Source organism: Oryctolagus cuniculus, chromosome 17 (assembly GCF_051225735.1).
Source record: "Oryctolagus cuniculus isolate XC-2025 breed Fujian yellow rabbit chromosome 17, ASM5122573v1, whole genome shotgun sequence".
Lineage (NCBI taxonomy): Eukaryota > Metazoa > Chordata > Mammalia > Lagomorpha > Leporidae > Oryctolagus > Oryctolagus cuniculus.
Window position 1 is genome coordinate 26,396,553 of NC_142883.1, and position 18,929 is coordinate 26,415,481.

Sequence of the window (18,929 nt, forward strand, 5' to 3'; positions counted from 1 at the left end):
GCATGTGAGATGGTGAGCAACATGAGAGCAGGAGTGCTGTCTCTCCCTGCCTACTAATGTACAGCCAGTGCAGAGTGGCAGGCAGGGGACAATAAGGGCAGTATGCTGCAAATGCAGGGAGCATGCCGTGTGTGGTGGGACACAGAGTCAGCTCATCGCTATTACTCAGGGAAGGCTTCCAGCGGGGGATCTTGAGATGGGTGCACCTGCTGGGCCTCGCTTCCTATTCGTTGGCAGAATTAAGCTGAGCCTCAGACATTCCACGGCCCTAGCAACTCATAACCCTGTGTTCTCGCATCAGGGGACGAGAAAGCCGAGTCCAACCCAATTTTGAGCAGACGGAGGTCCTCCCAAGCCCAGGCTCTCCGGCCTGCGATTCTGCGCTCGGCCACCCGGCGGCGCTCGGAGACCGCCCACGCGGCGCGGCGTCTGGGCTAGGACCCGCCCGAGGCTCTGCCGGCGCCCCGCCCACCCCTCGCAGCTTCACGCCCTCGGTTCCAGTCCTCCGCGGCCGGGCCCACGGCCCCGAGCAGACATGCTGGGCGCGCGGGCCTGGGTGGGCCGCGGCCAACTGCTGCCCCGCGCCGGGCCGAGCCTCGCTGCGAGCCGTAGGTACGGAAGGGCGGGCGAGCGAGCGAGCGGGCCGCGGCGGCAGGCCCTGTGCCTGCAGTGGGGCCCCGTGGCCGTCCCTTGGGCTCTGATCCCCAGGGGCTGCCCCCACCGCCCCTGCATGCCTGGTCAAACCCCCACGCCCCTCCATCTGCTTCCGCGACCCGGCCCCCCCCTCGGGGAAGCCCGTCTCCCCGCCCTCCTCAGCCTGCAGGGCTGGTTCCCCGCGGGACTGCTCCAAAGCCACCTCCAGGAAGCCTTCCATGAGCCCCTCCTGGGCTGGCCAAAGGACCTTCCCCAACAGCACTTCTGTCCTGTCACGTTCCTTCATTGCTACAGATTTGTCGTAGTTCAGATCCACCCCAGAGCGCATTCACCCTCCCCGGCTGGGCTCCCTGAGCTGGCGGTCTGGTGTCCCCCAGGCTGCTGATCTGCCTCCCCCCCCAGAAATGCCCATGGGAAGGCATTGAGTGAGGGTGTCCCCTGTGTCTGTCTTTCCCTGGTCCAGCCCTAGACCCCAGTCTTCCTGGCCAGTCCAGGCACTGCCAGTGGCCACGCACCCAGCCACTGCAGGTGGGTTCGCCCTGGGGAGGGGCCGCTTCCAGGGAGAGAATGGAGCTCCGAGGAGCATTCTGTCCATTGTGACTCCCCCGACCTCACAGTCATCCTTCCCACCGCCGGGTCCGAAAGTCTGGGGGAGACGAACCTGGCAGGGAGCCCCCAATGAGCCACCTGTCCTCACCCCCCCCCAAACACAAGGGGGAGCACAAAGGCCACAGTCTCCCCCGTGGCTCAGAAAGGTGGGCTGGGCCGGGAGCCGGCATCCCACGAGGGCCGCCGAGGGCTGGGAGGAGGGCGGTGGGCTCTGGGGTGGACCTGGGAGCAGGTGCGGGGGGCCCTCGCCTGCGTGACCCACCTGCCCACGCCAGGGGTAGCTCCTCCCGGGACAAGGACCGAAGTGCATCGGTCAGTAGTTCCGTGCCCATGCCTGCTGGAGGGAAAGGAAGCCGGCCCAGTAGTACCCCATCTGCGCCCCAGAGGGTACCCAACCGCCTGATCAATGAGAAGTCACCGTACCTCCTCCAACATGCCTACAACCCCGTGGACTGGTGAGCGCGCCTCCCCCTGCCCCCCCCCCCCAGCAGCTGGGGTCCTGCAACCTTCCTGGGCCACCAGGCTGCTTGCTCAGTGATGCCCCACCCTGCCCTGGGCCTAGGTACCCCTGGGGACAGGAAGCCTTCGACAAGGCCAGGAAGGAAAACAAGCCCATCTTCCTCTCAGGTAACACCCCTCCCCCTTCCCTGGAGTGGGCCACCCCCACCCGGCTGTGGCAATGGGTGGGACTAAGGGTGGCTGCGAAAGTGCAGGTCAGGCCCCTGGCCCCATCATGGCCCCCAAAACCGCGGCCCCTCCCCTTGCAGTGGGGTACTCCACCTGCCACTGGTGCCACATGATGGAGGAGGAGTCGTTCCAGAATGAGGAGATCGGCCGCCTGCTCAGTGAGGACTTTGTCAGTGTCAAGGTGGACCGGGAGGAGCGGCCGGATGTGGACAAGGTGTACATGACGTTCGTGCAGGTGAGCCGTCTTGCCTCCGAGCCGGGGTGCGTGCTGGCACCGCGCCCCTCATGCCTGCCCTCTCTCCCTGCCAGGCCACCAGCAGTGGCGGGGGCTGGCCCATGAACGTGTGGCTGACTCCCAACTTGCAGCCCTTTGTGGGGGGCACCTACTTCCCCCCGGAGGACGGCCTGACCCGCGTGGGCTTCCGCACGGTGTTGCTAAGAATCCGGGATCAAGTGAGTGTCCGTGGGCAGGAGTTGGGGGCCGGTGCCTCAGCCTGGGGCAACCTCCCAATGTGGCCCCTCCCCCCCCCCCCCCCCCGCCTATAGTGGAAACAGAACCAGAACAGCCTGCTAGAGAACAGCCAGCGGGTCACCACGGCCCTGTTGGCCCGGTCCGAGATCAGCACAGGTGACCGCCAGCTGCCGCCCTCGGCCGCCACCATGAACAGCCGCTGCTTCCAGCAGCTGGACGAGGGCTATGACGAGGAGTACGGTGGATTCGCAGAGGCCCCCAAGTTTCCCACACCAGGTCACTGCCCAGACCCCCACCCATGCCCACCGTAACCCCAGCCTGGGCTTCATCCCTGACCTCCTGTCGTGATTGGCAGGTGACCTCCCTGCTCCTTAGCCTGTCTGTATCTGGTGAACAGGCTCTGAGTCTGACCTTCATAGTGACCTTCTGACCCTAAGCTGGTCTGTGATCCCTGCCTGGCTCATGCCCTTCTGGTGTACTGCACGCAGATGGTGATCTGACCTTTTGGCTTGGACAGTGACCTTGTGTCCTGTGGGTTTGCTGGTGACCTGCAGACCCCCAGCCTCTCCAAAGACCGCCTGTAGAGTGAACTCCTAGCCTACCCTGATAGTTGCCCCCCTTCACCCCGTCCTCTCACCCCGCAGTGATCCTGAACTTCCTGTTCTCCTACTGGCTCAGCCACCGTCTAACCCAGGACGGCTCTCGGGCCCAGCAGATGGCCTTGCACACCCTGAAAATGATGGCCAATGGGGGCATCCGGGACCACGTGGGGCAGGTGAGCAGGGGCTGGCCGCCCCCGGGATGGCAATGGGGCCAAGGCTGGGACCAGCCTCCAGCCCCGTGTCCCCCCCGGCACAGGGTTTCCACCGCTACTCCACGGACCGCCAGTGGCACATCCCTCACTTCGAGAAGATGCTGTACGACCAGGCACAGCTCGCGGTGGCCTACTCACAGGCCTTCCAGGTGAGCCCTGACCCCAGCCCACAGCACAGGCACTGGAGCTCAGCTCACTTGCTGGGGCCTTCTGGCCACCCCTTAACCTCAACCCAGACACCCACTGCCCCAGCTTCCCTCCCCCACCCACTGGGGACCTCTGCTCAGAGCCCCCCTTCTGCCACTCAGATTTCTGGCGAGGAGTTCTACTCGGATGTTGCCAAAGGCATCCTGCAGTACGTGTCTCGGAGCTTGAGCCACCGGGTGTGTGTCCCCTGAGGCCGGGTGTGGAGGGGCCGGGGGTCCCCCACCACCCTCGGGGCTGGGGCTAGCCGACTCTCCCCTCCCTACAGTCTGGAGGCTTCTATAGCGCCGAGGACGCCGACTCGCCCCCAGAGCGGGGCATGCGGCCCAAGGAAGGCGCCTTCTACGTGTGGACGGTCAAGGAGGTGCAACAGCTGCTCCCAGAGCCCGTGCAGGGCGCCACGGAGCCACTCACGTCTGGCCAGCTCCTCATGAAGCACTACGGCCTCACGGAGGCTGGCAACATCAGCCCGAGCCAGGTGAGGGTGGGGGCGGGGGCGGGGAGGGGGGAGCCTGCTGCTCCCCGCCAGGGCCGGGCTCCTTCTCATCCCTCCAGGGCTGTTGTCCTTAGGACCCCAGTGGGGAGCTGCAGGGCCAGAACGTGCTGACCGTCCGCTATTCGCTGGAGCTGACCGCTGCCCGCTTCGGCCTGGACGTGGACGCCGTGCGGAGCCTGCTCAGCGCGGGCTTGGAGAAGCTCTTCCAGGCGCGGAAACATCGGCCCAAGCCGCACCTGGACAGCAAGATGCTGGCCGCGTGGAATGGTGGGGTGGCTGGGGCCGGGCGCTGACCCCTTCCCCACGTCCCCTCCGTGTGCCAGGCCTTGCTCCCCTTCCTCTGTTAGAGCTGTCACCCTTGACCTACAGATGAGCAAGGTGCATCTTGTAGAGAGTTTGGGTGACTCACCCAGGGCCATGTGCAGGGGCTCGGAACCCAGCCCTGCCCACTGCTGGAGCCCACGCTCACCCCATTGCTCCCGAGAGGCCTTGGGGCTCCAGGGGTGGGGTGGCCAGCTGTACCTGGAGGCCCCCAGCCCCCATCTCACCTGCCCTTGTGTCTCCACCCTCCAGGCCTGATGGTGTCTGGCTATGCAGTGACCGGAGCTGTGCTGGGCATGGACAGGCTCATCAACCACGCCACCAGTGGCGCCAAGTTCCTGAAGCGGCACATGTTTGACGTGGCCAGTGGCCGCCTGAAGCGGACCTGCTACGCTGGCTCTGGGGGTGCCGTGGAGCACAGGTGGGGGCGGGGCAGACCAAGCGGGAGCTCCCTCCTCCCTTCCGGGTGAACTCCAACCCTGGCTGTGCTCCATGCACTCTGAGCACTGAGCCTTGCTGGGCCTGTTGGCTCATCCGGGAAATGGGCTGGCAGAACCCGAGCAGGTGGATTGACAGTTACCTGGAGGATGCATTGAAAGGGCCCCTCTCTCCTGGACCTGTCCCCTTCCTCCCCAGCACCCCCCCCTGCTGGGGCTTCCTGGAGGACTATGCCTTCGTGGTGCGGGGTCTGCTGGACCTCTACGAGGCCTCGCAGGAAAGCTCGTGGCTCGAGTGGGCTCTGCGGCTGCAGGACACCCAGGACAGACTCTTCTGGGACACCCAGGGCGGCGGCTACTTCTGCAGTGAGGCCGAGCTGGGGGCCGGGTTGCCCCTGCGTCTGAAGGATGGTCAGTGGCAGGTGCAGGGCAGGCCTGGGCTCCTGGACCTGGTGGGGCTTGGCTTATCTCCATGGTGGCAAAAGTGGGGTATGGCAGTCAGTGGGGAGCCGGCATGGGTGGGGCCCCTGTGGCTTCACAGCCCTGCTCCTTGCTGACCAACCATGGCGCTTTGGGCTGGCATTTCTAAGCCTCAGTCTCTTAATGGGCAACGTGGACCTAACAGTGGTAATACCTGCCAGGCTTGGTATAGAGATCAGCCAGCTGTTCTGTGCACGCACTTTGCATGGGAACTGGTACTCGTAGGGGCCTGCATTGAACAAGGCTGCCCCAGTCCCTGCCTTGGAGAGCTTGCTGTGTGTAGGGGAGACGAGTAATAATCAGTAATAAGGGGCAAGTATGCACACCACACAGAACTGAGCCCTCCCCCATGTGTCTTCCTGCCTCACCCTGCTGGCTCATCTCTCTCCGTTCACATCGTAGCTTCCCAAAGCACGGGTGTGGCACCCGCAGGGTTTAGAACATAGGAGGTGCTCACTGAATGTTAGTGATGATATTGCAAGGTTACAGCCAGGGCCCATTTGGCCGGGAGCCGATCAGATTAAATGGTGAGCGGTGTCATGAACCAGGCCTGGAGGGCCAGAGGGCCACGTGGTCACAGACGGGATGGAGAGAGTCCAGGCAGAGGGGACAGTGTGTGTGAGGCAGCCTGCACAGAGGGCCCCGTGTGAGGAGGGAGTTGCAGTGGCCAGGGCAAGGAGGAGTGGAGTGGGGGGAGGTGAAGTGCGGTGCCACTGTGGCCGCACTGGCGGTGAGAGTAGCCTGGGGCAAGTGCAGTGGAGGATGCCCCTTCGGGAGCTAGCATCTCAGACTGGGGAGGAGGGGGGACATGCCCTGGGGCCCTAAACAGCCCTAGGGCAGAGCCCTGGGACCCAGTGACCTTCCCTTGCCTCCCCCAACCCCCTGCAGACCAGGATGGCGCAGAGCCCAGTGCCAACTCCGTGTCGGCCCACAACCTGCTTCGGCTGCACGGCTTCACGGGCCACAAGGACTGGATGGACAAATGCGTGTGTCTGTTGACCGCCTTCTCTGAGCGCATGCGCCGTGTCCCCGTAGCCTTGCCGGAGATGGTCCGTGCCCTCTCAGCCCACCAGCAGACGCTGAAGCAGGTGGGGGCCCTGGGGAGGAGGGGAGCTAGGGCTGTCGTGGGGGACAAGAATGGGGCGGGGCTCCCTAGAGCTCAGATCTCTGTGTGAGGTGGGTCTCTGCTTTGTGCACTGGATGTGTCTGTGTGTGTGTGTGTGTGGACATGCCCCTGCCCAGACAGGTGCCCATGTGAATGCCCATCACTGGGGCTGTCAGAGCATGGGGGCAGAAGGTTCTGCGTATCAGTGTTGTCACTGCAGTCCCCTGTGTGTGCTGTTGCTTTGTGTGTGCGTCTGGGTGCACCATCGTAGGGTGTGTCTGAGCACCTGCTTTTGTGGGCGTGTGCTGATGTGGGTGTTTGCCTGTCTGCAGGTTGGCCTGTGTGTGTGTATATGTGTGTGTGTGTGTATGTGTTTGTGTTTAGTGCTTGTAGGTGTTTGCCTCTGTGCGAGCATGTGTGTGTGTGTGTGTGTGTGTGACTGCTCGGCCTCCCTGTGGATGGGTCTCTGTGTGATATGTCTTCCAGGGTATCAGATTTTCTGGGCATGTGTCTCCCCACGTTGATACCTCTGTGGGATGTTGCGTGTGTATGTGCATGTGTGTGTGAGTCTTTTGGCTAAGCCTTCATCTGAAGTGGTCTCCTGGCAGCAGAGAGGAGTCCCTCATTCCTTCTTAGGGAAGTAGGGTGGACGGAGGGAGGAGGGGGAGAGCCCTGGTGGGTCTGGGGCTAGTCCCTGCCACAACCTGACACTGGAGTGACCTTGCTACCCCCACCAGATCGTGATCTGTGGAGACCCACAGGCCAAGGACACCAAGGCTCTGTTGCAGTGCGTCCACTCCATCTACATCCCCAACAAGGTACCTGTCCCCATGAGCCTGGCTCCACCCTCTGCCCTGGCCCCTCCTCAGCTCCCAGCATCTAAGGCTGGGGAGAGGTCCCCTCCTGGGAGGCCCGGCCAGGTCCCAGTGCCCCCCTGCAGGGACCTGTCATGCCTTTCTTCCACCCCAGGTGCTGATTCTGGCCGACGGGGACCCCTCGAGCTTTCTGTCCCGCCAGCTGCCCTTCCTGAGTACCCTGCGGCGGCTAGAGGACCGGGCCACGGCCTACGTGTGTGAGAACCAGGCCTGCTCCATGCCCATCACCGAGCCCTGTGAGCTACGGAAGCTGCTACATCAGTGATTGCGCCGGCCCCCTTGGACTGGGGTGGAAGGCGGAGCTCCCCGCTGACCAGAGACCCGGGCCCTGCCGGGCCCTGCAGAACCTGTGGCTACCCTGAGCACTCTGCCTTCAGGTGACCTGCGCCATTCTCGCTGCCCCCTGATGGGCACCCATTCCCCCTGGAATAAACCTAACAGCGTCCCGCGGTAACCTCAGGGCCTCGGCCTCACTCCAGCCTGGGAACCAGTGGCCCAGGGCCCCTCCCTCCGGGTGCCCCCAGCTGACCCCCCTGCCTTCTCCCATTCCTCTTTCACCCTCCAGAAGTCACGGGGCAGACCTGCCCTTGGGTACATGGCCACTGTGGCCTGAATGAAGCTGAGGTCGGGCCCCAAACCAAGTAGACAACCAGGAAGGGTCAGGAAGGGGGCCTGCCCTCCCCTCCCCATTGTGCCTCACTTGGAGCTGGGGAAGGGGCAGGAGATGCTTTTATTTTTTTCACAGAGGTGACATTTGCACATAGCCTGGGGCATTGTGGGAGTTGCCTTAGCAAGGCTTCTGTGCAGTAGGTCATATTGTCCATCCCCCTTGCTTTTACACAAGCTGGTCTGGGGAAAGAGACGTCTTTCATTTGGAGCATCTGTTGGGCTGGAAGTCCTCCTCCAAATTTATCTGAGTCCTTGCTAATGCAGAGAAAGTAAGGTGCCCCCCTGTGACCCCCTCCTGCCCCCTCCATGATGGGAAGTCCCGTCCTTGGCACACGCGTCTTTGCAAGCTTCAGATACATCTCCTCCGGCTTCCACCAGGGGGAGGAGACTGGGACGCACGCTGTGGGAAGGGCAGGTGTAGTGTGATGGAGCTGACGGCTGCCTGGGAGGGGAGGAAGAACCCTCCCAGAGGCCTTCCCAGGCCTGCTGAGCCAGGGCATCCTCGTGGCTCCCAAGCCAAACAACACAGAGGGCCTGCAGAGGCTGCTAGAATCGGAGGCCCGAGGGCCACTGCTCGTCTGGGGATGGCCGCAGTGGGAAAGAGTGGGGCAGGAAGGAGTCAGGAGACTGGACAGTGTCGTTCCCTGTGCATGGTCACACACAGTCACACATGGTCACTGGGACCAGAGTCAGCTCTGTCTGGGCAGCTGGCCCTCGGCGTGAGCCACCGGCCCATCTGGAGGGGATTAGAGCTCCGGCCAACGAGGTCAGCTGGCCCCTTGCTAGCTGGAGCCCACTCAGCCTTGCCAGGAAGTCAGAGGCCGGACAAGTGGAGCCTGGCCTGGGAGGGGGGATGGAAGGGAGGGCAGGGGGCAGTGTGAGAAGCACAGGTGGCCTTCTTGGCAGCCCTAGCCCTGGCTTTGGAACAGTGTGGGCAGTTTGTAAGGCCTTCTTGTTACTGGTGTCCCTGTTGACCCTCATGAATGAAGCTCACCCTCACCCAGGGTGGGATAGTCCAGGCCCCGAGTGGGTGTGCGACTGGCCCGAGACCCCCTCAGCACACCTGTTCCTCCCTTGGGTACAATAAAAACCACGCAGGGGTCCTCTTCCCCAGGGGGTGCGGGCACCGCTGAGAAGGAGGCTGCGTTTGGTGGCTGTGCCTTTTCTACTGGCTTCCTTTCGCTCTGCGTCTCTGCTTCTGGTATGTGGCAATGGGATTCTATAATGGGTTCAGAGAAAGCAGTTAGGACTGTAGAGGGCTGGTCCTCCAGGGAGTGCTTGAGTTTCTAAAGAGGGCAAGGCCGAGCCTCAGTCTTGTTAAGATGCAGGATTTTAAAACCGGGAGCCCTGCAGCATTGCGTCCCCTGCACCGGCCGATCCTGAGCGAACTCCCCGTTCCACAGCCGCAGCTGTGGGCCAGGTCACCGCAGAGGCCTCATGGGTGGGGCAGTCCCTTAGGTAATTTCCATCTCCCCTGTCTGAAGAATGGGGGCCTCCTACCCCCCCCCCAGGCTGCGGAGGTGGCCGACGGAGAAGATGTCTGTAGAAGCCACCACTGATGGAAGAGTGCCACAGGTGGGCACTGAGGGGCCGCACGTCTTGGGGGCCCGACTCCTGTGTTGCAAAACAGGCCTAAAGAGGAATTTTTTGACCGTGTCCTCCCCCTCCCCACCTGGGGGTATTCTTTCATCTAACAAAGATGTATTAAACACCTACTATGTGCCAAACATGAGACTAGGCCCAGGGAGCAAAATGGACAAGCAGCTCATGCCCTAGAGGCTAGAAGGGGACACGGTGACTTTCTTACTGCACCCACAAATACAGAATCCCAGCCTGTCTGGTTTACTGCCTTGGCATCTGATAGGCACCAGAACACCTGCTGGAGAGGAGGCAAAGCCCCAGCTCAAAATGTTGAGGGCTGGGGTTAAAGCTGGTTTCAATTCTCCCTTTGTCTTAGCAGGGGAGGGGTCAGGATGCTTTCCTTCTGCCCTGCGTGCCCTCAGGCTAACTCTGGGCATCCCAGAATGGATGAGTATCCGGGTCTCCTGGTGCTCAGGTACACGGATAGGCATGTGCCAGCCCGAGCTCAGCCCAGAGACCAGGGGTGGTCCGGATGACACTGAGGGTGTGGGGCCTCCTGAACATCAGGGAACCTGACGGCTGGGCGGGGCAAGCTTCTCTGGCCTCGTTTCCCCCTCTGCAAACCGTGGGTGCCGATAGTTCCTACATCCTCAGGCCAGGAGCTCCTCGACCCCGGTCGCAAGGGCAGGGCGACCTGGCCGCCTGCGGCCCTGCGGGAGCGAAGAAAGTGTCAGACCCAGGGCCAGGGCCGTAAATCGCCCCCCTGTCCCCCGGAAGCCAGCCCCGAGTTCAAGATCGGCGCCCTGCACTGCCCTGCACTGCCGGAATGAGAGCAGAGACTCCCGCCAGAAGACAGAAAGGCACTTAGGGGATCTGCTTATTAGCATGAAATGCAAATGAGCCCGGCCTCATTTGCACAACTCGGTGCCCGGATTCGGCGAAAGGGCAACCAGGGAGGCGACAGCGCGGCAGCCGCTCTGCGCTCCCCACCCCTCGCCGCCGCCCCCGCAAACCGCCTAGGCGCGAGCCGACAGGCTCCCCCACCACCACCACGCTGCGGCGGGAGGCGCGCGGAAACAGCGCGGGTGGTACAACCTTGGGACAGCGAGGGAGCTCCGGAGGTCCCACGGGTGCCCGAGGTCATCACGTCCATTCCCCCGGCCTCTCCGCAATGGCGTAGACGCCCCGCGGTCTCCAGGCGGGACTGACCGACAGGCTGGGAGCCACCGCGTCGACCTCCCGCAACATCGGGGCAGTGCTCAAGGCGTGGGATCCTCAACGGCTCCTTCCCCCTGGCCCCAGCACCTCCGCGGAGGTGTCTGTTGCCTCCTGCGGTAGCCCCGCGGACGTGCGGGAGTCGAGCCCCAGAACTCCGGGAGGCGAGGCGGGCCGAGGTCTTCCCATGCACCTGCGGAGCAAGCACCCGCGCTCGGTGGGGTGCGCGGGAGCAGCCCCACGAAGCTCCTGTCCCGCGAATTGCGTCCCTAAGGCGGGGAGGAACTGAGGCACAGCGTGGGCGGGCCGGCCGGGGCTCGTAGGTTGGGAGTCGGTAGGGCCGAGCCAGGTGCTTGGCTTCGCCCCTTCCCACACCTCAAGGCTGGCGGAGGTCGCTTGGCAGGGGACCCCCGCTCTGCGCCGCAGCTGCTGGGGATCCAGGCTCTGGGGCGCGACCTGCCTGGGGCCGCGTGTTCGCGCACCAAGTCTCGTGTGGAGTTCATAGCCTTCAAAGAACCTCCACGGACGGAGGTCAGGGCCTGAGGGTCAAGGTCAGTCTCAGAAGTGAAAGCCACGCCCAGACTGTGCCTACCTCTGCCTTTCCCTGACTCTGTTTCCCCAAGACCAGCGCCCCCTTCCCGATCCCCAGACCCAGCCCGAAGCGCCGCACCCAGGACGTCCTGCCCCACTCCTCCCCATCCCCTGTCCGGCTACCGGGCTCAACTCCAAGTGGAGACCCGGGGATTTCGCGCTGGGCCTCTGGTCACACCCCTCGCCCCCGTGCGTCCTGCCTCCCTTCCGCTCCCGGCCCGCCCAGAACCAAGCTCCGCCCTCCGGCTGCGACCCAGTTCTGGGGTCGGGGACAAAGGATGCCCGGGGCCTGTGGCGCTACCCCAGGACCCCGCGCCAAACACTCCGATTCCCCGGGGCTCCCTCCGGGGGAGTCCCGAAGACCCCGGCGGCCAATAGGAAAGTGGGTTCGGTCTATGCAGCTGCCTGATTGGCTCCAGCCTTCCGGAGCGGACCCAGGGGCTAGGGGAGGGGAGAGGGGCGGTCCTGGGATTTGGGGTGGGAACCGGATTCCAGCTGTGGTTCTCTCCGCGGGCGCCCCCGCCCGCTCTGCCACGGAGACTGGCCAATGGGCTCGCGGCTCGGGGCCGGCGCCTCACGGCGATTGGCTGCGAGGCTGGCTGGGGAGGCGGGGCCGAGGCTTGAAGTTGGAGTGAGGGATCCAGCTGTGGTGTGCGCCGGGCTCCTCGCCGCCGCTTTCGCTCGCTCGCTCCGCGTCTCGGCCGGAGGAGGAGGCAGTGGCGCCGGCGACAGCTACGGCAGCGGCAGCCACCGCGGCGGCTGCGGCGGCGGCGGCCTCTCCGCCTCCACCCCCGCCCGGGACGGCCCCCCACCGTCTCCCCGCCCCTCCCGGACCGTGAGCCCGCCGCGGGGCGGAGGCAGGAGCCGCCCCCCGCCCCCTCCAAACCCACCCCCAAGGAGAGCCCTCTTCCCCTCCCCCCGCGGCCGCTGGCGCGGAGCCGGGGCGATGCTGACCCCTTAGATCCTGCTCCAGCTGCTCTGCGGGAAGAGGGGGCGCCCCTCCCCGGACCCCCTCTGCCCCCCATCGGGTACCCCGTTTCTCTCCCTGGCTCTCGGGGCTTCTTCGCGGAAGGTATCGCGGAACCGGGCCGCCGGAGCCTGGGCGCGAAGCGAAGAAGCCGGAACAAAGTGAGGGGGAGCCTGCCGGCTGGCCCAGGGGGCCTGGAGGGGCTTCTCTGCGACCCAGAGCCCCGCGGGCAGTATGCCCCTGCGGGCAGGGGGAGCTGGGCTGAACTGGCCTTCCCGGGGGCTCAGCTCGTGCCCTAGAGCCCCCCACATGCGCCCCCGCCGGGGCCCTCCGGTTGCGTGAGGGCACCTCCTCCGAGGGGCGCCGCTCGCCCCTCTCCGGGCCGCCCGGGGCCCCGGCTGGCCGGAGGATGGACGAGGAGGAGGATGGAGCGGGCGCCGAGGAGTCGGGACAGTCCCGGAGCTTCTTGCGGCTCAACGACCTGTCGGGGGCCGGGGGCCGGCCGGGGCCGGGGTCGGCGGAAAAGGACCCGGGCAGCGTGGACTCCGAGGCGGAGGGACTGCCGTACCCGGCGCTGGCCCCGGTGGTTTTCTTCTACTTGAACCAGGACAGCCGCCCGCGGAGCTGGTGTCTCCGCACGGTCTGTAACCCATATCCTTCGGGGCACAACGGCCGGGCGAGGGGGTCCGCAAGGGGGCGGACCCAAAGCCGGGTGAGTTGGAGGGGTGAGCGTGCTCGGGAGGGGAGGGGGCGTCGGGGTGGGAGCGGGGGCGCGAGCGGGTCGTGTCGGTATCCCGGGCGAGCGCCGGCTCCGATCGCACACCTCGGTCCTCCTCGGGGAACTGGGATTCAGGCCAGCGAGAGAGGGGAGACGTGCCCCACGGATCTGCCGCTGGATGCCCTCCACATGTGGGCAGGGGAGGGTCGTCCTCCTCCACATGTGGGCAGCTTCGGGAGCCGGGGAGATCTCCTCCGCCCACCGCCGGTTCGCGTGCAGGGTCTGGTTTCCGAGTTTGGGGGGGTGGGGTGGGGAGGAAGCTGCGGGGACGGAGGAGGGGGCGCCGCAATCTTCAGGGTTTCCCTCCTGCCCCCGCCCCAAAGTTTGCGGCGGATTCTAGGGTGCGATTCCCCAGACCTGGTCCTTGAGGCTGAGCCTTTTACTGACCCAGAGGGATTTGTTGGGGGGGCGGGGACCAGGTCCTATCCCCCCACCCCTCCTTCACCCCGCGGGTTGGAGGCACAACAAGGAGATTCCGGCGGCGGCTGATGTCAGGGGCGCAGAATGAGAACAAGATGTGGTGGATGGGGAGCCGTCTACCCCGGAGCTGGAGCGCAGCCCCTTTCAGCCTGCGCCCAGCGCCGGCAGTGCCTCCCTCCACCACAATGCCTGGTTCCAGCGGGGTGCTTAAGGTTGGGTTGGCGAGTTTCTGCCCGTTTTTTTTTTTTTTCTTGTGGAGGGAAAGACAGCCACAAGAGCTTCGGCAAGTGGGGGATGGGTGTCAGCAGGTCCAAGTTATCCCTCCCGTTCCACGGATAGAGTGCCCTGGCTAGTAGCAGAGTGGGGGAAGGAGACCGCAGCCCTGGGAGAGTATCGGGGGGCATGGGGAGGCTGTGAGCATGTCCACCACCCTGATGTCTCCTCCCTGGAAGGATTTGGGCCATGCAAGCCTCAATTCCGAGGAGATGGGTTCAGCACTGCCTCTTGCCCTCTGCCTGGCCTGGAGTGGTGGTGTGTGTGTGGGGGGGTCCCCTCCCTCTCAACCTATAGCCTAGAGTGCTGCTTGACTAATGCCCCGCTCCCAGGGTGAGTCCTGCCACAGAGCTGGGAAAAGGTGGCCGGAGGTGGCCAGTGGCGCTGCCATCTCAGGTCACCACGGCTTTCCCTGGTCCCTCCTTCCAGTTCAGAGGTTCTTTGGGGCTCAGGGTGGGAGCCCCTAGGTCTCCCTGTAAGACCCTTAGAGCCCAGCTGGGACTCTGCCTTGGAGGGGGGGAGCTTGGTGCCTCCCTCACTCTGCAGCTCTGCTGCCTCTAGTGCGCAAAGCAGGATGTGAGCCTGGGTCCCCCACCCCCAACCTCCACACCCGTGGGTCTTTGGGAAGCTCCCTTCTTCACACCCTCGGCTGGTCCCCTGCCCCATCCTCCTTTCAGTCAGAGGGAGAGAGAGAGAGAGAGAGAGAGAGAGAGAGAGAGAGAGAGAGAGAGATGGGGGCCTTCGATCTGTGGTGCTGGTGGATAGGTCATCGTGAGCTCTGAGCCCCCCTCCCAGGCCCCTTGCTCTCCGGCAGAGATGGAGGTGAGGCAAGAAGGTGGCTGAGAAGGATGGGCTCTGGGCACCCCTCTTCTCTGTCACAAACCACCCACCCTTCCACAAACGGAGAAAAGCACCTGTCCATCTCCTCCTTCTCAGGGGTCCCTTATCTCCAGGTGCTTGGGGCGTTCCAGGAGGGGGCAAATAGCCAGGCTTGCAACAAGGGAGGAGAGGCAGGGGCCCGAGCTCACCTTGGGGCCGTGAAGCAGGTCTCCCTGCTGGGGAATGGGGACAAGCACCTAGCCTGGGGTGACTGCGGATGGATTGAGAAGACTTTCTTGGTGAGGAGACTGCCTGAGCCGTGTCCCCCTCCTACCCAGGACCCAGGGAGACCCTTTTCACTGCCCGAGGGGCTGGGGACGGCCTCCAGGGCCTCAGTACCTCTTCTTTCTCTTTTTGGTGTCTGTGAAGCCTCCATTGGCTCCACAAAGCTCCCTCTGGTCCTGGGGGACACAAGGACGTTCCCCAACATCCCCCCTCCCCAGCTGAAGCTGCTTAAGCATATTCTTCTTGACCCCTTCTTGTTGCAGCCTCTTTGGGAGACCAGGTTTCCTAGAGAGGAGATGTAGACCAGGTAGGAAATGGTGTGTGTGTGTGTGTGTGTGTGTGTGTGGTGTGTGTGTGTGTCTGGTGTGTGTTGAGAGGATGGGTGGATGCAGAAGGAAGGCAGATACACAGCACAGTGAGTGTTTGGCCCTCGGAGGAGCAGGGGTACTGGCAGACAGCATCCCAGAGGCAGACAGCACCCCCAGGTTAGCAGGGAGTGAGCTGGCCTCTCCAGCGAGTGAGAGGTTCTCCCAGTGCGAGGGAGGGGCGGCCCCTCCCGGAAGGAGATCCTGAGCATTCCCTCTCGGCGGTTGTGTCACATCTGGAAGTTTGTGTAGGAGTTTCTCCAAGCTCAGAGCCCAGCGCAGCTTTTTCTCATTTGGAAATCACAGGCTGGCATTTGGGATGCTGAGAGAGAGAGAGAGAGAGAGAGAGGAGTGGACTGGGGGCCAGAGGGGAGAGGGGAGCCTGCCAGGGTGGGGAGAGGAGGAGAAGGGGGAGGCCTGGGCGGTAGGAGCCCTAATGGCTTCCAGAAGTGAGTGCGAGTGTGCGCCTGTGCGTCACTGTGTGTGTCTCAGTGTGCGCCGCTCCGAGGCAAGGGGCACCAGCAATTTCTGGAGCCTTCTCTGCCACCGTCCCAGTGTCCCAAGTCTGCCTGTTTCTCTTCCCCGGGGAGAATTCTCCATGTTGGTCCTCAGGAAATGGGGGAGGGTTCTTGTGTCCTCCCATTTCTACACCCGGGGCTCTCCAGAGGGCAGTCTGGGGAGAAGGGCCGGGGCGAGTGGCAGGGCGCCCCCTCTACCCCAGGCCCTCCTTCCTTGTGGGTAGCACACACGCTCCTCCCCACTCACTCCCCCGCCGCACTGGTGGGGGACTCCCCTGCCCCAGAGTACTGCCAGTTGGAGCCATTCCGGGGACTACCCCACCCCACACCCCCCTCCACCCAGGCTGCTCCCGCCCCAGCCCTCACCCCGCCCTCCCTGCCTCAGCCAGGGTGGCGACAGACACAACTGCTCACACGCGCAGACATGCGCGCGCGCGCACACACACACACACAGAATCACAGACGTTGGAATCAGATTTCTGGCCTATTTCCCCTCCCTAAGATTCCAGCAGGCCGTCTCTCCTTGTCTCTGTGTCTCGGGTCTCTGGTTCTGGGTGGGGCCGGCTGCCTTTTTGCCAGCTTCAGTTTCCAGTTCAGCTGGCAACCTCTCTGCCCACACCCCCACACTGGAGCTGGCAGGACCCGGGGCATTCGGGCAAGCAGGCCTCTAAGAGTGGGGCTCAGCTTGGGGAATCCCCCTCTCCTCCACCCCCTCCTTTCCTCCTGCCCTGGCGAGCACCAAATCCCGAATCGGTGGGCACCAGTCTCCCTGTGGGGATGTGTGTGGCAAGGACCTGCCCCCAAATCACCTCTCCAGCTCTAACTGGAAGGCCGGGATTCCTGGGTCTAGGCCTGCTTTCTCCCCAACCCTCCTCGCTCTCAGATTTCCTGACTCCTAGGAGGGAATGAGGCAGCTGGGGGCCTGCTTCCCTTCTCAGCTCTTGCCTGGAACCCCTGTGCCCCAGAGGGTGCCCCAGCCTGCTTCCCCCTCTCCCCACCTCCCTCACCCTTCCAGCTGCCAGGCTGGGCAAGGGCTCCATCTAGATCAGGCCCCCAGAGAGAAGGCATTTGTGGAGATAACGTGCTAGTTTTCTCTCCCTGGAGGGAGAAAAGGAGGAGGGGTGGGAGTGGGATTCCTCCCTTCCACTTCCTTTTTCTCTGCTTTTGATGGTGGGTTGTGGGGAGAAGAAAGATCCTCCCCTCTCCTGCCCCCACCCTTTGGGATCCACTCCAGCCTGGACAGTCACCATAGCAACAGCAGACATGTGACTGCACAGGTCTCTCATAGTCACTATGGCAACCACTGTCCCCCGTTCCCTCGGTTACCATGGGGATCTGTCACATGGTTTCCCCCCAACCTGATAACCTGTGGGTCTCCCCGCTTCCGTTTCCCTGCATGAGGACAAGACAGCAGCCTGGGTAAGGAGAAATCATGTGTGTATGTGTGTGTGAGGGGGTCTCTTTAATTACCATGGTAACAAATCCACACCACCTGGTGACACATCCTCCTGTTGTTACGGCAACAGAAGAACATCACACGGTGACATCCTGCCATGTTTCCAAGGAAATGAGCCCTACCTTGAGAAGGGTGAAAGACCCCCCCCCCATTCATTCTTCCTCTATTCAGGTTGTCCCCAATTTTTGTTGTGCCTTGGTCTCTTCCTTATCCATATAAGCTTACCTATAGCAGAAAGAGAGACGTGGAGAGCAGGCCTGCTGTACCTGGGAGAAGGCTGATTGCCAAGGGGGTCCTGGAGAAGGGGTTCCCATGATTAAGAGCTGCGCATGGGGGCTTGGGGTTATTTGGAGCACACCCTTGTAGGAACATGTATAAAGAGAGGACAGAGAGGTGCTAGCTCCTCTATGGGGTCACTGTCCCCCCCACCACGCCAGATACAGTCACTTCAACACTGTAGAGGGAAACAAGGCAGGAAAACATGAATGAGACACATCTGGGCAGGGAGAGTGACCTATCCATTCATTCCTCCCAAGTATTGATCATCTGCAAGCTGCCAGGCACTACACCACGACAGTGCACGGGGTATCAAGCTGGATCCGAGTGCCCCTGCCTGCCAGGAGCCCACAGCTCTGCCAGGGAGTCTTGACAAGTGCACAGGACCGTGCCATGGTGGAGTCACCTCTGGGAGAGGGGCCCAGACAGTCCCAGGAGTCCCTCCTCGAAGGAGAGCAACCCACATAGACTTGCTTGCTCATGTGGGCCCTTTCCCTGCAGAGGAGAGGAGGGGGCTAGGTGGGGGAGAGCAGACAGGTTCTTGAGGGTGACTGTGTCCTCCCCTTTCTCCTGGGTGACCCCTGGCTGACCCCATCCTGGAGCTGCACTCAGGAAGAAGCACTCCTCTGCTTCCCCCTCCTGCTTCTTACCCCCTAGGCCCTTGTAGTCTATGGCCTCGGGATTGCTAGGGTCGTGGGCAGGCAGGTGGCGGGCAGGGATGCAAGGACCACGGAGAGAGGGTGGAAGAGCTACAAGGGGATCGGGCAGGTGTGGGTTTCTGGGGACAGGGCAAGGTTTGAGATTGAGGATAGAGATGGGGCTGGCTTAGAGCAGCTTGGAGGAAGGTCCTTGGGTCCCTGAACATTCCTGCTAGTCTTTTCACACCAGGCCAAAGCCCTGTTGTTGCAGAAGTAGGTGGTGACGGGAAGATTCCGTATCCAGCCCCTCAGGTGTCGCCTGGTGGGTGGTGCTGGGGGCTACCAAGACACCCTCTCACCTCCATCCCCTACGTGGTCTCCTCCTCCCAACCCCCTGCTTTCTACTGGTTTGTGACCTCTTTGCTCTTCCCCACCCTATCATGTTTTCCATGAGCAAAACAGGACACTTGGTCATTTATCCAAGAGTCCAGTGCCTGGAGCATTCTACAATCCAAAGGCCATTTTGTGTCTTACGCTGCTATCAAGGGAAGTGAATCCCTTGATAGATGGCTGCTATGTGGGAGGACTCGGAGTTCAGGAAGAACGTCCCTCTCCCCTTCGCTGTTTTGGGAAATGTGACAGCAGCATGGCCTGCGTGCACGGCGTGTGTCCATGCTGCCCAGCATGGTGCCTGGTGTGCAGCAGGTCCTTCATGCTGAAACACACGACTGTGTCTGGAGGCCATCTGAGGGCCTTGGGAGGTCAGGAGATGGGCAGGGGAGAAAGCCCCCATGCTCCCTATTGTGGCAAGGGGGACTGTAGCTGTGCGTCCCCTCGTGTTGCTCTGCCCAGGCCCCGGGCAGTCCTGACAGCCCCTTTGTTGCCTGCCTCAGCAGCTCCAGGGTGCAGAGGAACGCGTCATAG

The 18,929-nt window shown here is 63.2% G+C and overlaps 2 protein-coding genes across 22 annotated transcripts in view; both read left to right on the plus strand.

The window, feature by feature from the left end:
• Nucleotides 1–450: 450 nt before the first annotated feature.
• On the plus strand, nt 451–7,613 carry SPATA20 (spermatogenesis associated 20). Of its 3 annotated transcripts, none has more exons than XM_089318405.1 (17): nt 539–612; nt 1,118–1,182; nt 1,539–1,718; nt 1,826–1,890; nt 2,031–2,185; nt 2,260–2,403; nt 2,497–2,698; nt 3,067–3,197; nt 3,281–3,385; nt 3,545–3,619; nt 3,709–3,918; nt 4,011–4,203; nt 4,510–4,678; nt 4,894–5,105; nt 6,063–6,262; nt 7,017–7,097; nt 7,249–7,613. In XM_089318405.1, the coding sequence occupies exons 3-17, from the start codon at nt 1,594–1,596 to the stop codon at nt 7,417–7,419; spliced, it is 2,238 nt and encodes a 745-aa protein (XP_089174531.1). In that variant the 5' UTR covers nt 539–612; nt 1,118–1,182; nt 1,539–1,593; the 3' UTR covers nt 7,420–7,613. The 3 variants fall into 3 exon arrangements, with proteins under 3 accessions (XP_051681506.2, XP_089174531.1, XP_089174532.1); XM_089318406.1 differs by lacking the exons at nt 539–612; nt 1,118–1,182 and adding exons at nt 1,204–1,409; nt 1,493–1,495 and having other exon boundaries at nt 7,249–7,604; XM_051825546.3 differs by lacking the exon at nt 1,118–1,182 and having other exon boundaries at nt 451–612.
• A 4,238-nt stretch (nt 7,614–11,851) lies between these two features.
• CACNA1G (calcium voltage-gated channel subunit alpha1 G) overlaps nt 11,852–18,929 on the plus strand; it is a 61,414-nt gene continuing 54,336 nt past the window's right edge. For all 19 annotated transcript variants that reach the window (XM_070060840.2, XM_070060846.2, XM_070060851.2 and 16 more), the window contains exon 1: nt 11,852–12,827. In XM_070060840.2, the coding sequence (XP_069916941.2) occupies nt 12,587–12,827 (241 nt within the window). In that variant the 5' untranslated portion in view covers nt 11,852–12,586. The remainder of the gene's footprint in view (nt 12,828–18,929) is intronic.